The sequence below is a fragment of the Rosa chinensis genome, chromosome 3, assembly GCF_002994745.2.
Source record: "Rosa chinensis cultivar Old Blush chromosome 3, RchiOBHm-V2, whole genome shotgun sequence".
NCBI lineage: Eukaryota > Viridiplantae > Streptophyta > Magnoliopsida > Rosales > Rosaceae > Rosa > Rosa chinensis.
In genome coordinates, this window is record NC_037090.1 from 32,420,751 (window position 1) to 32,434,700 (window position 13,950).

Sequence of the window (13,950 nt, forward strand, 5' to 3'; positions counted from 1 at the left end):
AAATTGTGGGTATCGGACGGTTTCGTGGCTCGTGGATGGAGCGGAAGTGTTTCGGATGAATTTTTATTTGGAAAATATAACTTTAGGGGTGGCACAAAGATTGACTTTTGATACGTTGAGATTCTCCAAAAACATCATTCACGAAAGTTGTAGAGCGCGTCGATACGAGTTCGTGGATATGCGGAACGAGGAAATCGAAGTTCGTATGAAGAAGTTATGGCCATTGGAAAAAGTTTCCATTTTGATATATATGAGAAATTTCTGGAAAAATTCAGAAAAAGCTAAGTTTCCATTTTCGGAAGGATTTTCTCTCTCTTCGGTCCCGAACCCAGATTTCTTCCTCTCCGATTTTCCGGCCATATCTTCCTCATCCGGCCACCGATTGAAGTGAAACAAAGTGAGCTTTTCTCGTCTCAACCCCCTTTACGAGTTTGTGAAGAAATCGAAGTGAAATACGAGTTGTAGGAGGCGCTACAAGGCCGGAAAGTTTGGCGGTGGCGATGCTTCAAACCCAGATCGGAACTTCCGATTCTGGCCACCTTTGCCAGTGTTTCTTGAGGGCTTTTGAAGCCCATAGGACGTTGATGCTTCTCCCAAAGCGGCTTGGGACGATTTCACTTGTGGAGAACGAATCGAAGCTTTGAAATTTTAGGGTTCATCGAATTTCAGATGTTGCGAGGTAAATTCCGGCCAAACGGCTATGATTTAGACTTTATGTTAATTATGAAAGTTTAAATTGGAGTTGAGATGAAGAACTTTGGTGTTGGGAGTTTTGTCAAATTCAGATTTTGGTCCGGACTGTGGTGGTGTTTTTCGGCAGTTTCTTGCCACCTTAGGGATAGTTTCTATTCATGAGTTCGATCTACTCGTTGATACAAGCATTTCGATATATTTTTTGTAATTTTTGGAGATCGTATGAGCATGTTAGGGTTTTTACGGTTTCGGACCGTTCGATGTTTCGATCTGTGAGGATTCGAGCGTTCGATCGACTTGTGGTTTCGGCATATCGATCGTAGAAGTATTCCGGAGACATTGGGTGGTCTCGGATGTGGTTTCACCTCGATTGGCGTCACTTTGGGGATTTTATTTCAAAACAGGGGTTTCGGACTTAAATCGTTTGTGAATTGTTACTAAGTGGAAACCGATTGTGATTAGGTACTTGACGAAGTATTCTTGGACGGTCGTTTTGTGGGTTGGCTTCTTTGTTCTATATTGAAGACGCAGCAGGAGTTTCGAGGTGAGTAATCTCACGATGTTCATTCACGAACGGGTTTACCATATTGTCTTGGAGTTATGGGATTAACTGTGACTATAGTGGTATTAGTGGCATTCCTGAGTTGATGATCATGTATATATATATATATTTGCGTGATATATATATATATATATATGTATTGGTGGAATCTGTGTGATGAGTTGGATGATCGCTATCTATGTGATGACTGATGAAATTGTGTATTGAGTTGTGATTGTAGGATATCATGTGTTGAGATACCATGGGTCTAATATGACCGTCTTAAGTGAGATTTAAGATATGGTAGCTTGTGTAGGAATAACTGTGTGATGAATCGATGACATTAGTATGATGAATCTTTGTGATGATTGTCATGTAAAGTTTGTATAGAAATATCTGTGTAGCTTGTGTAGGAATATCTGTGTGATGAATCGATGACATCAGTATGATGAATCTTTGTGATGATTGTCATGTAAAGTTTGTGTAGAAATATCTGTGCAGCTTGTGTAGGGATATTTGTGTGATGATTGATATCTGTGTGATGACTAGCAATGAATCTATGTGATGATCGCTATCTATGTGATAACCGGCGATATCTGTGTGATGATTAGTTGGATGATCGCTATGTATGTGATGACGGGCGATATCTGCGTGATGATTAGTTAGATGATCGCTATCTGTGTGATGACCGGCGTTATCTGTGTGATGATTAGTTGGATGATCGCTATCTATGTGATGACCGACGATATCTGTGTGATGATTAGTTAGATGATGACTATCTATGTGATGATCAGTAGGATGATGGCTATCTGTGTGATGATCAGTAAGATGATGGCTATCTGTGTGATGACAGCTCGATAGCGGAGTTGAATTGTTATTAAGTTAACAAAGATTGAGAGGACTACTGTGATGGTCGGGGCTACCTACAGACGTCAGAGTGTGAGATTACGATGATTACTATGATTTGAATTGCTTGACTTAGTGTGACCTCCTGAACTAAATTATATGCAGAGGTTACCACGAATTATTTTGCTTGTTTTGAATTGTGATTGCCTTGTTTTCTTCTTGATTTGATTGATTGATGGTTTGATTTATCTTGAAGACCATAGTGGTGACGATTGTGCTCTGTGTGACGATAGGAAGGTGATTTACTGTTTTCACCTTGATGTCATGATGATGACAAGGTTTCCGGTGGGAAGAAAATGAGTGTGATCCTTGTGACTCACCGTTGTGCGTTAAGGGATTTTCAAACATTATCTAAGGAGGTTTTGTTTGACGGGGAATTTGTGTAATGAGATGCTAGGTTGAGAATCTGAGCATGTAGTTTAGTCACGAGTTGACCTACGTAAGCATGAGATGGAAGAGTGAAGCAGATGGCTGTAGGTGTGAGATGTATGCTTATCGTTGTTTAGGTTGGGGTGACTTAAGACATGTGTTTTGCTTTGTGGTTTTGAGTTACTCATACGGGCTTGCAAAAGCTTATCGGGTTTGTTGTGTGGCAACCTGGTACACCATTCCAACGGTGTAGGGGTTATTTTTGCAGGTCAGGTTAATCGTGGCTGATGCTGAGGTAGCATGCTTACAGCTTAACGGTAAGAAGTCAATTTTGTGACTTTACCGTTATAAAGACTTCCGCTTGTAGTGAGCTCTGAGGAGCATTTACGTTTTATTTTGTTGTTGACAATTTAATTCGTAAGCTCGTGTATTATGTGACTTTGTGGAGCGAGTCAATATTGAAATTGTGGGTTCAGGGCATCAATATGTACTTGGGTTAAAAGGGAATAAGTTTCTAAGTATTTTGTATTGATGGCTGAACGTTTCACGCATATATAATTATGGCGTTATATATCGATTTTTATTGTGTATAAAATCAGGGGCGTGACAAACACACATCTGCAGAAAGAATGTTCCAATAGTACTTTTGAAAGAAGAAGGGTGACATACCATTAGGGCCAGGACTTTTTGAAGGATGCATTTGGAATAACGCGTCTTTGATTTCCTTGTCATCATAGGGTTTCATGAGTTCAAGGTTCATATCTATTGTCACTTTCTCATCAATTGCTTCTAGGACATGTAAGGTGGCATTGACATTAGTTCTTGTAGAGGTAAATATATCTGTAAAGTATTGTATTAGAAGTCATTGTACTGCTACAGGTTCAGTTTGCCACACACCATTCTCATCCTTTAAACCCTTGATTCTATTTTTGCTTCTTCTATTTGAAGCTTTTTGATGAAAGAAGGCAGTATTTTTATCTCCATCCTTCAACCAAAATGTTTTTGACCTCTGTCGCCAATATGTTTCTTCTTGAGCAAGTAGAGCACTATACTTGACATGCAATTGCCGTTGTTCCTCATGTTGTTGAAGAGTGTATGGATATGACATAATATCCTTCATCTTCTCTTGTAACACTCTCATCTCCACTTTGTTTTGTGACATTTCTTTTCTGTGCCATTCAAGTAGGTGATTCCCAGTGGACTTAATTTTTGCTCCCAATTGTTGTATTGCATTCCCTGTTAGTGGTTGTGCCACCATTGTTTAATAATCTCGGTACACTTTGGGTATTGATGCCAAAGTTCTTAAAAACAGAATATTTGTGGAGCTTTCCAAGATGGCAGACGTTCAGCTGCAACATCTATCAATAACGGACAATGGTCTGATTTAGATGGAGGGAGCGTGAGAACTGTAGAGAAAGGGAAGCATTCTCTCCACTGAATGGATTGGAAGGCTCGATCTAACCGTTCCTTGGTGAAACGATTTGACCAAGTATACCGGCTGCCCCAGTAACCCATATCAAATAAGCCACTGCTGTTCATTGCTCTATGAAACACTTCCATTGGTCTGGCAGCCCTCGGTGGACCTCCTGATTTGTCAAGGTTGCACCAAATCTCATTAAAGTCCCCAGCCATGAGCCAAGGAAGCGAACACTGTTCTGCTGCTAGAGTTTTGATCAGGTTCCAAGTTCTATGTCTTTGAGTGCGACTTGCAGAGCCGTAAAGCCCGGTAAAACGCCACAAATCATTTGTTCCATGTTTGCCTACTTCCATGTTGATGTGATGAGGGGAGTAAGATATGAGATTGACCAGGCTGTCTGCTTTCCACAGTAAGGCAACCCCTTGTGAGCCTTCAATCTCCTCGTAGCAGATAGCGGTGGGCGCGATACGGTTTGGTTTGAGGCCCAAACCGCTTTTTTCAATAGGCCTATATATCAAACCGCAACCGCATTACAAAAGGACTGAACCGATTATTTCGGTTACACCATTTTTTGGTGCGGTACAGGTCGGCTTCAGTTTGGAGCGATTTATTAATTTCAACTAGAAAGAGAGGGCCAAAATTAGGGTTATTTTTACCTAACAATTTCAATAAGGCATAAATAAATTTTGAATGCATTTAGAGTCCACACAAATTGGCAAATGTCACCCAAATATCAAGCAACTTGCAGAAAGACCGTAGCAACTTATTACACACACAGATAATATATATATATATATATATATATATATATAGCAATGATCAAGCAAACATAGTGTGGTGACCCGAGAGAAGGGTCCCACAGAGCCGCGACCCCGAGCCAATGAGAAACTGACATGTCACGAATGACATCCCGATAACTCATCAACCCGAAATCGCAAGGCTTTTTGGGTTTAGGTGGTTGGTTTACAAAACACTTTCTTGGACAAATCATTCTAGCAACCGAATAATATATTTTCGAAAGCGGAATTTAAAGTGGGCTAAAGGATTTGGGCTTACAATAGGAGCCCAATTTGGAAAATAACAAATAGCTAAGTAAATACAAGTATGAGAGACGCGCCCTAGGGTTACGGGTCTCCCGAAATTTTGTAAATAAGCGAGTATAAAACAAATAAATTAATAAAAAGCAAATAAATAAGTTACTACAAAATCCGATAATGGGCCCAAAACCTTATTTTAGTAAAGACAAAGAGGAATGCGCCAAGCTGGGCCATGTGCCTCCTCTATACGCTCCCTGACCACATGCTCAAAACCTGCACACTGTTGTAGGGGTGAGGTTTCGTCCTCGCATGCCTAGTAAGGGCCGACCCAACCATGCTAGGTTTGAAAAATAATATACTTGAAAATATTTATTATATAATATTGTGCACGTTTATTGAAAATACTTTAAGAAGAGGCAACCACAAATATTTGTTCTCTTTTATAAAACATATGCAGCATGCTTCACACAACTTGGAGCTCCGAGATACTTACCTGCCAGCTAAACTAAAACAAATCGGTGACTGACCCGGTTCGTCATCCTTCAAGAACCGGCCAACTACTCTGTAGTCGTAGCGAAAGTGTCCATTTCCTGGCCCTGAGTCTCCTATGACTGGTTCACTGTCGGTACTCACCCTTCCTCGACAAACATAGGAGCACAGCCCCCTCCAGAGGTTCACGGTTATCGACACCGTGGGATCCCTAGGAATCAACGCATATAGGTCCCATTCACTTTCAGGTCACAAGTACAAACATACAATGGGTACAGTATCTCAACATGCAAGTCTAGCCTCGGTTTTTACAATCAGTAATTATCAATTATGAAAACACAAGTATCACGAGGCATCGACTAATGAACAACCAAAAACGCACTTGTAGGCAACACACTATCTTAGTATAGCATTCCACATATATCGAAAAGCCTCTAACAAGGAAGGGACAACTCACCCTACCTGGATATGGAGTGCTTGTCCAAAATGAGATTCATTCTCGACTTTCGATCATTTGTCCAAATCCACGTGCACACGCTTGAGTCATTTAACAAAAACTAAATCCGATAAGTACTCAATTCATAAATCATTTGCTCAATTTCTTTATGAGTCACCAATTTATCCTGAATCGATATTTAATAGGAACCATTCCCGAACAATTCACTTAATGTAGTAAGCTCATTCAAGAGATGGTGATCACACTTCTTTCCATGTTAAAATTTCAGTCATCCGGTTTGAACTCATTTTATTTAACTTTTAAACCTTAAGAAATTAAATAATAATTACCATTCCCGAATGATTTCACCTTTCAAACTCCTTTTGAGATATGGTGATTATACTTATTTCCTTAATGTATTCCAAGTCAACCAGTTTGACCCTTTTTACTTAATCATTAAATACTAGCAAATAAATAGTAATTACCATTCCCGAATGATCGCATTCTTATGTTAACTTCGGGATATGGCGACACTAGAATACTCAGATTTTTAACCTTATTTCATGAACATTAATCCAATATCCTAATTTAGCTCAATCAAATAAAATCCACCATTTTCATAATCAATCTCTCAAACAATTGTGGTTACTTAATCCCTTTGACCTCATTCAACACACCGAGTTTTAATTCTCAATTACCACCAAATTAAGCCCATCAGCAAAATGACATTTCCAAAACCAAATACATCATCATAATTGAGAAAATGAACTTTGTCCATACATTCAACCAATTTCATCTCAAGTAATCCACAAAGTTGCAATTTCAATAAGTGCAAACATTACATGCCAGTACAGATTCGAATATCCAGAACCTTACCATTCTTCTTAAAGATTCTTCGACTTCTCTCAATGGTGGTCTCGGCCCAGTGTCCTTCACCTAGTCCTTGGGTTCTCATTTCCTCCATAAAACAACATCCTCAATTAATGAATCTCAATGTCCCAACAACAATCAAATTCACAATTCAAAGGCTTGGTTTCTTACCCTCCATCGGTTTTGCCGAGACCACAATCTCTATAATGTGCTGCTTCTTGCAGTCTTTCTCGGTTCTTCATCATCCCATCAAGAACTCAAATCAAAACCAAGACCAGAAGCTTCACTTTCCTATATGAATTCCATTATTTCCTCAAGCCCAGAAAACCCAAGGTTACAAAACCGACTTCTTTCTGAATTGAAATTCAAATAGCCAACGAATGGGGCTAGAGAATGTCTTACTAGAACAAGGGATTAAGTTAGCGGTATACACAGTGGAGCTATGGCAGTCTACGCGCCAGCGGCGGCACATGTAGTTCGTGCGGTGGCCCTAGTTGGAATAGGAGGTCAGCGTCTCGGGAATAGGTGGGTAGTGAGGCGCTGATTACATCTATGGAGGTAGTTTAGCTCGATTTGGACTGGAGGTTGGAGAACGAAGGCATGCAGAGCTAGCTACGAGTTCCAGCGAGCTCGTAAAGCGTTTCCCGGCTTCGAAGATTGAGGCCATGGTTCGGGTTCTGCTTTCTAGGACTTGGTGCTTTGATTCATGGTAGTAAGGGTTTAAATCGATGGGTGTAAATCAGAGGATTAGGTGAGGCAGCAACGTCGCAGATTCGGTGGCCGCGGGTGGAGGCCGGAGGCGGTGCATGGCTGTGTTTCCGGTTGAGTTTGGGTCGGCTTTGAGTGCTGAATCAATTGGTGGTGACGGTGACATTGTGTGGTGGCCGGAGATGGATGTTTTGGTTGGGCAATGTGGCAACAGCTATGGTGGTTGCATGTGAAGGCTAACGGCGATGCTTGGTGGTGATTTCGGTTGGGCTTTGGTCGAAATTTGGTCCTGGTTCGATTGGTGATGATGGTGATGACAGGTGGTGGCTGGAACTGGTGTCTCCGGTGGTGGCAGAAGGAAGACGAGAAAGTGAGAAGGAGAGAGAAAAGAGGTGCGTCCGAGAGGGGAACAGAGAGTTTTGAGATTATGGGGTTTCCTAACCCATTTAATCATAGCTCGTGTGAAAAGTCCATCTTGCCCTTGCGATAAATTATGAATTTCTCCAAGTTGTTTACTTCCGGGTTTTGAGCTCGCAACTTCTCTTTTATTCGTTTTTCATTGGAAACTTCCTAAGTCACTTCTCGACTCCGCCCTTGGCCCAAAATATGAAATTTCAATAATGCCCGATTCTTCTTCTTCTTCGGACCAACTTTGACAAATCTTTGTCTCGACAATAATCGTTAGTTTGTTAAGCCCAACTATACTTAAATGGCTTGAATGGTAGTTTCGACACTCAAGATAATTTCCGAAATAAATTGCTATACTTAAATCACAGTACGAAAATTTTTAATGGTGAACAAAATTACTTTTGGAAATTAACTAAAATTTTCAGGGGCTCACACATAGCAACTTATTACAAACTGAAAACCTAATCAAAAAGGGATTTCTTATAGGGATTTTGTCCATTTACCCCATTTCTAGGGATTTTTTTCCCACTTACCCCATTAAGTTTTTTTAATTCTCTCTTACCCAATACACTCTAAGGGAGTCTTCCCTAATACCTTTTTTTTTGTTTTTAATTTTTTTTTAATACCATTTTACCCTCACCCCTTGTTACTTAGAGAGAGAGAGAGAGAAAAAATAGAAGAGAGAGAAACCATGGGAGACTTCGCCGGAGCCCGTCACCTGCCGCCGGATTCCGGCCAATGTTAGCCTGATTCCGGCCAACTTTCGCCGGAATCCGGTCACCGGTCGCCGGATTTCTGTCACCTACTGCCGCCCACCGGAATTTGCTGAAAATCTCACCGGAAAGTTTTTTTGCCCCCAATAGACATCTATTGCCCCCCAATAGACGTCTATTACCCCCTAATAGACGTCTATTACCCTTCAATAGAGGACTATCAGCCATGTATTGCCCCCCAATAGACGACTATCAACCATGTATTGCCCCCAATAGGACTTTCAGTTGCCAGAATGGGAACTAATCTCCCTAAATTTAGACAAATAAAACTTTGATTACAGAAAAAAAACAAGGAGATTACATCAATTCAAAATATCTATTGCCTCCCAATAGCCGTCTATTGCCCCCCAATAGACGACTATCAGCCATGTATTGCCCCCCAATGGAAGTCTATTGCCCCCCATAGGACTTTTAGTCGCCAAAATAAGAACTAATCTTCCTAGATTTTGACAAATAAAACTTTGATTAAAGAAAAAAATGAGAATATTACATCAATTCAAAACATCTATTGCCCCCCAATAGACGTCTATTGGGGGGCAATAGACATCTATTACCCTCCAATAGACCCTTAACACACTCCTAAGAGCACGGAAAATAACTTGTGAAAACAATATTGGAAACAGTAAAACCTCCACTAGGTTCTCGACTATATTGCAAGAAGACTCAATCAAAAACAAAATCATTGTACAGATGCTCCCCAATACCTCAAAAAATACATTCCAAACTGGGAGAAGGAAGCTAAAGCACTATACGAAAGGTTCGAACATAGGCCGGGCAAAAAACTGAAAAAAAAAAGAAAAAAAAAAAAAAGGATCGAGTGGTACTCCTGATATTCAAGAACCAGCCTCCGACCACCCAGCAGACCCAGCCTCCGACCACTCAGGGTCAGGCTCCGACCAACCAAGGTCAGGCTCCAACCTCCTCCAAGACTACTCCTTCCTCGGCCCCAACACCCTCGGCCTCCTCCCCCTCCTCATCCACATTCGACTCTCCCACCTCGTCCCCGACCAGCTCCGCTCCACCGGCTCCACCAGCCTCAACCCCATCATCAATCGCCTCCTCATCCACATACGAGGAGATCGTCGCCTTCGACCACTATCGCCGGGAAACGACGACGACGTGGCTTTACTGCCGCTCGATCCCATCCTCTCTCTCTCTCCCTTCTCCAGATTCAATGCGCCTAGAAATGCGATTTGAACCGCGGAACTGAGATCTGCATCACAGCTCGCACTCGATCGAGTGGAGGATTTTATGCTGAGGAGAGAGAGAGAGAGAGTAAGACAACGCCAGAGGAGAGAGAGAAACGGCGCCGGAGCTAAAACCACAGGTGCAAACGAGTAGTAAGTGTTTCTAACAGTAAGTAACCAAGGGAGCGAAAAGGACCACTTGCAAAGAGAAAAGCATTATTGCTAAAACAAGCAGCCTGGACTGGAGGCACGAAGCAATGAACACCGAGGCCAAGACAATATGCAAAGTGAACCCCCAGATACTCTGCCCCCATATTTGGTTGCGGTGAAACTATGACGGTTTTTTCCGGGACTTGGTTTTACGATCCATCTGTGAATGAACCTCACCATCTGCAAGATCGTCGGCGAATAAACCTCACCATCTGCTAGATCTACTTGGAGATTGGAGTCGAATCGGAGAAGACTGATGGAGGAAGTCGGCGCCGGAAGTCGTCCGCCGTGTTGAACAATTTGGCGAGAGGGAGAGCGTCCGCCTGTTGAACAATTTAGAGAGATAGAGAGAGACAAAGAGAGTGCAGATCGGAGAGGGATGAGAGAGATGGCATGGATGTAATTCAATAATTAAGTTGAGGTCAAAGTTGTCATTTTATTTGAAATTGGGTATGTGGGAATTAAAATATGTTGCTGGGGTAAGTGGGATAATTTTGGCTCATTTTGGTGCTTTGGGTCAATAATCCTTTCTTATATATTGAAAACCAACATTTCCATCAATAGAGAAATAATAAATAAATAAAATGTAATTAAAATAAATTTGGTGTGGGTCGGTTTAAATCGGGCGGTTTATGACCCGAAACAGCAACCAAACCGCTTTTATACAGTTCGGTGCGGTGTGATCATAAAACGACACCGTTTTAGTTCGGTGCGATAACCGCATTTTCGATACAAAATGCCCACCCCTAGTAGCAGATGCTACCTTCAAACCCCAATCGATCTTTGAGGGATGTTATGTGATCACGTTGGGCTAGGGTGTTCTTTGCTTGTACCATATTCACCGGGCTCTTTGTGTCTCACAATTCACAATGCCACGACAATGCCATGTAAGGATCTTACATTGTAACATGTTGCAATTGATTGGCAGCGCACGGTGGCGGCTAGCTCTTAGATATTTAGGTTATGATGATTTGGATTATATACTGGGATTTGGAGTTTAAGGTGAATCATTTTTCATTAAAAAAAAAAAAATGTTGTTGTGTCGAATTTGGATTTCTATGGTATCAAACCTAAATAGATAAATAAATAAAAAACGTAAGGACACTTGTTGGGCCAAATACATGGGAACAACTCTGGGCTTAGCTTAGAATAAGAGTTGGACCAAGCACCGCTTTCGCACCCGAACACCACATATGAGAAAAACCCTACTTCCTTAAACCATTTGTTTTGTTCTCTTTCAATTCTTCGTCCGCTCCAGCCGCACCCTGCACCACCTCTTCGCCTTTTTTCGGTATGTTCACTTTTCAATTTCCTGGGGATTGCTTTTGATATGATCACTGTTGGGTTTATTTGGGTTTCTTTATTTCGTGTTAATTTTGATTCCAATATCTTTTTGGGTTAATTTCCAAGTTTCAGCTGCTATTGTTCTAGTCTTTTAATTTGTTTTCTCTTTAAATTGAAAAGTACTTGTGTTGATGGTAGTTGTAGTTACAACCCAATTGTGTTGTTGTCCGTGAAATCCTAGTGTTATGAGTTTGATGTATGAATTGCCTTTACCGTCGTTGTGTGAGTGTTCGAGGTTTGGAATCTCTAGTTAATTTAGTCAATTATTTCTTCGGCAAAGAAAGCAAGACAAGACAAATATATGCAGGGTTTTTAGTTCATACTTTTGCTCCTGACATTTTCGGCAGAGGCACTTTAAAATAAATGCTAATAGTTCTTTTTGTGTGTTTCGTTCAACAGCAATGGATATAGATACGGGTATGTTTACGGTTCCTCAAACTGTTGGCAGCGTACTATGTTGCAAATGTGGTATTCCCATGGCACCAAATGCTGCCAATATGTGCGTCAAGTGTTTGCGCTCTGAAGTTGACATCACTGAAGGTTTGCAGAAGCATGTGACTATTGTGCATTGCCCCGAATGTGATACCTACTTGCAGCCTCCGAGAACTTGGATTAAAGCCCAACTAGAATCGAAGGAGCTGCTAACTTTCTGTGTGAAGAGACTGAAGAACTTGAATAAAATTAGGTTGGTTCATGCCGAATTCATTTGGACTGAACCTCACTCCAAGAGGATCAAGGTTAAGTTGGTAGTTCAGAAGGAAGTTCTTAATGGAGCAATACTTGAGCAATCGTATACTGTTGAGTATGTTCAGCAAGAACATATGTGTGAGTCTTGTGCAAGAGTCCAAGCCAACCCTGACCAGTGGGTTGCAGCTGTACAGCTTCGCCAGCATGTTTCTCACAGACGCACTTTTTTCTATCTGGAGCAGCTGATTCTGAAGCATGGTGCTGCTGCCAGTGCCATAAAGATTACGCAGATGGACCAGGGTATCGATTTCTTTTTCTCAAACCGGAGTCATGGTGTGAAATTTGTGGAGTTTGTGGGTAAAGTTGCTCCAGTAAGGAGTCGTAATGACAAACAGCTGGTTTCCCAGGATTCTAAGAGTAGTACTTATCATTACAAGTATACATTCTCAGTTGAAATCTCCCCCATTTGCCGTGAGGATTTGATCTGTCTGCCTCCCAAGGTTAGATCTAGTTTTGGGAATCTTGGTCCTGTAGTGATTTGCACTAAAGTGACTAACAGCATTGCTTTGCTTGATCCTTTGACCTTGAGGCATTGTTTCTTGGATGCTGATCAATATTGGAGGTCAAGCTTTAAGTCGCTACAAACGAGCCGGGAGTTAGTGGAGTATATAGTGCTTGATGTAGAGATGGTTTCATCTGAAGTTAATGTTGGTGGCACAAGGTATGCTTTAGCTGATGCACAAGTTGCCCGTGTGTCTGATTTTGGGAAGAATGACACTATTTTCAACATAAAAACACATATAGGCCATCTTTTAAACCCTGGGGATTATGCTCTTGGTTATGACTTATATGGGGCAAACAGTAATGACGAGGAACTAGACAAGTATAAGGGTCTAGTCATTCCAGATGTAATTTTGATAAAGAAGAGCTATGAAGAAAAGCGCCTGAAGAAGCGTGCAAAGCCTCGTGCATGGAAGCTTAAATCCCTAGCCATGGAAGTGGATGCTAAAGGTAGAGGCGCGCTAGAAAAGGAGGCCGCAGAGTATGAACAGTTCTTGAAAGATCTGGAAGAGAATCCTGCCTTCAGGTTCAATATTGATTTGTACCGTGATGAAGGATACCAGCCATCAGAGAAGGCATCTGTGGTTGATGGGGAAGATGCACCTTTTGTGCCCTTTGATGAGTTGCTTGCTGACATGGATAACCTCCAATTAAGAGAGTATGAAGATGATGAGGACAGTGGCAGCATGAGGGAATAAAAGTAGAGAGTAAGAAATATGTTTGTATCGAAATACAAATTTTGTCTGGGTGTAGTGTTTGATCCGGTCTTTATATCGCACTTCATATGCAAAGACAGCAAAGTAGGTTGGTATTTATGTACTGTAACAAAGAGTTGAGTACCTCTTTTGGGTTCTATGGTTTGTTTTGTTTGTTTTGATAAGAGTAATTGCACAATGTGCAATTTTCTGACAATCATATTTGGTTATGGCTGTTGATATTCACATATTACTATGTGAAGATAAATATCCCCATTGTAGTGATTTTGAATCGCAAGAGATGTTTGTGTTGCCCCTTGCAATTTAGGTCAAGTTAGCCTTAATTCTTTGATCCCCAAGGAACATGCCTTTTCAACAAGCCATCGTGGAATTTTGTAATGAACAAATTTGTAGTGCCCTCATTGCAAGTCGTTTTTTGCTTGAGCTACTGATTTGAGTAGTGTTTCCTCGCATCACTACCAATTTAACTGTTAAGATTAGATTCCGTATAAGGACTGAACAATGGATGTCTATACGCATAGACATCGTCAGCAAAGAAATGATCGATTATTTAAAGGAGACTCCCATTGCAGCACCATTCTTAGCTCATTTCAGCAAA

General features: G+C 41.2%; 1 protein-coding gene across 1 annotated transcript; it reads left to right on the forward strand.

The window, feature by feature from the left end:
- The first annotated feature begins 11,186 nt into the window (after positions 1-11,186).
- LOC112193070 (60S ribosomal export protein NMD3) lies at positions 11,187-13,599 on the forward strand. The gene is made up of 2 exons (XM_024333095.2): positions 11,187-11,335; positions 11,788-13,599. The coding sequence occupies exon 2, from the start codon at positions 11,790-11,792 to the stop codon at positions 13,332-13,334; it is 1,545 nt and encodes a 514-aa protein (XP_024188863.1). The 5' UTR covers positions 11,187-11,335; positions 11,788-11,789; the 3' UTR covers positions 13,335-13,599.
- Positions 13,600-13,950: the final 351 nt, after the last annotated feature.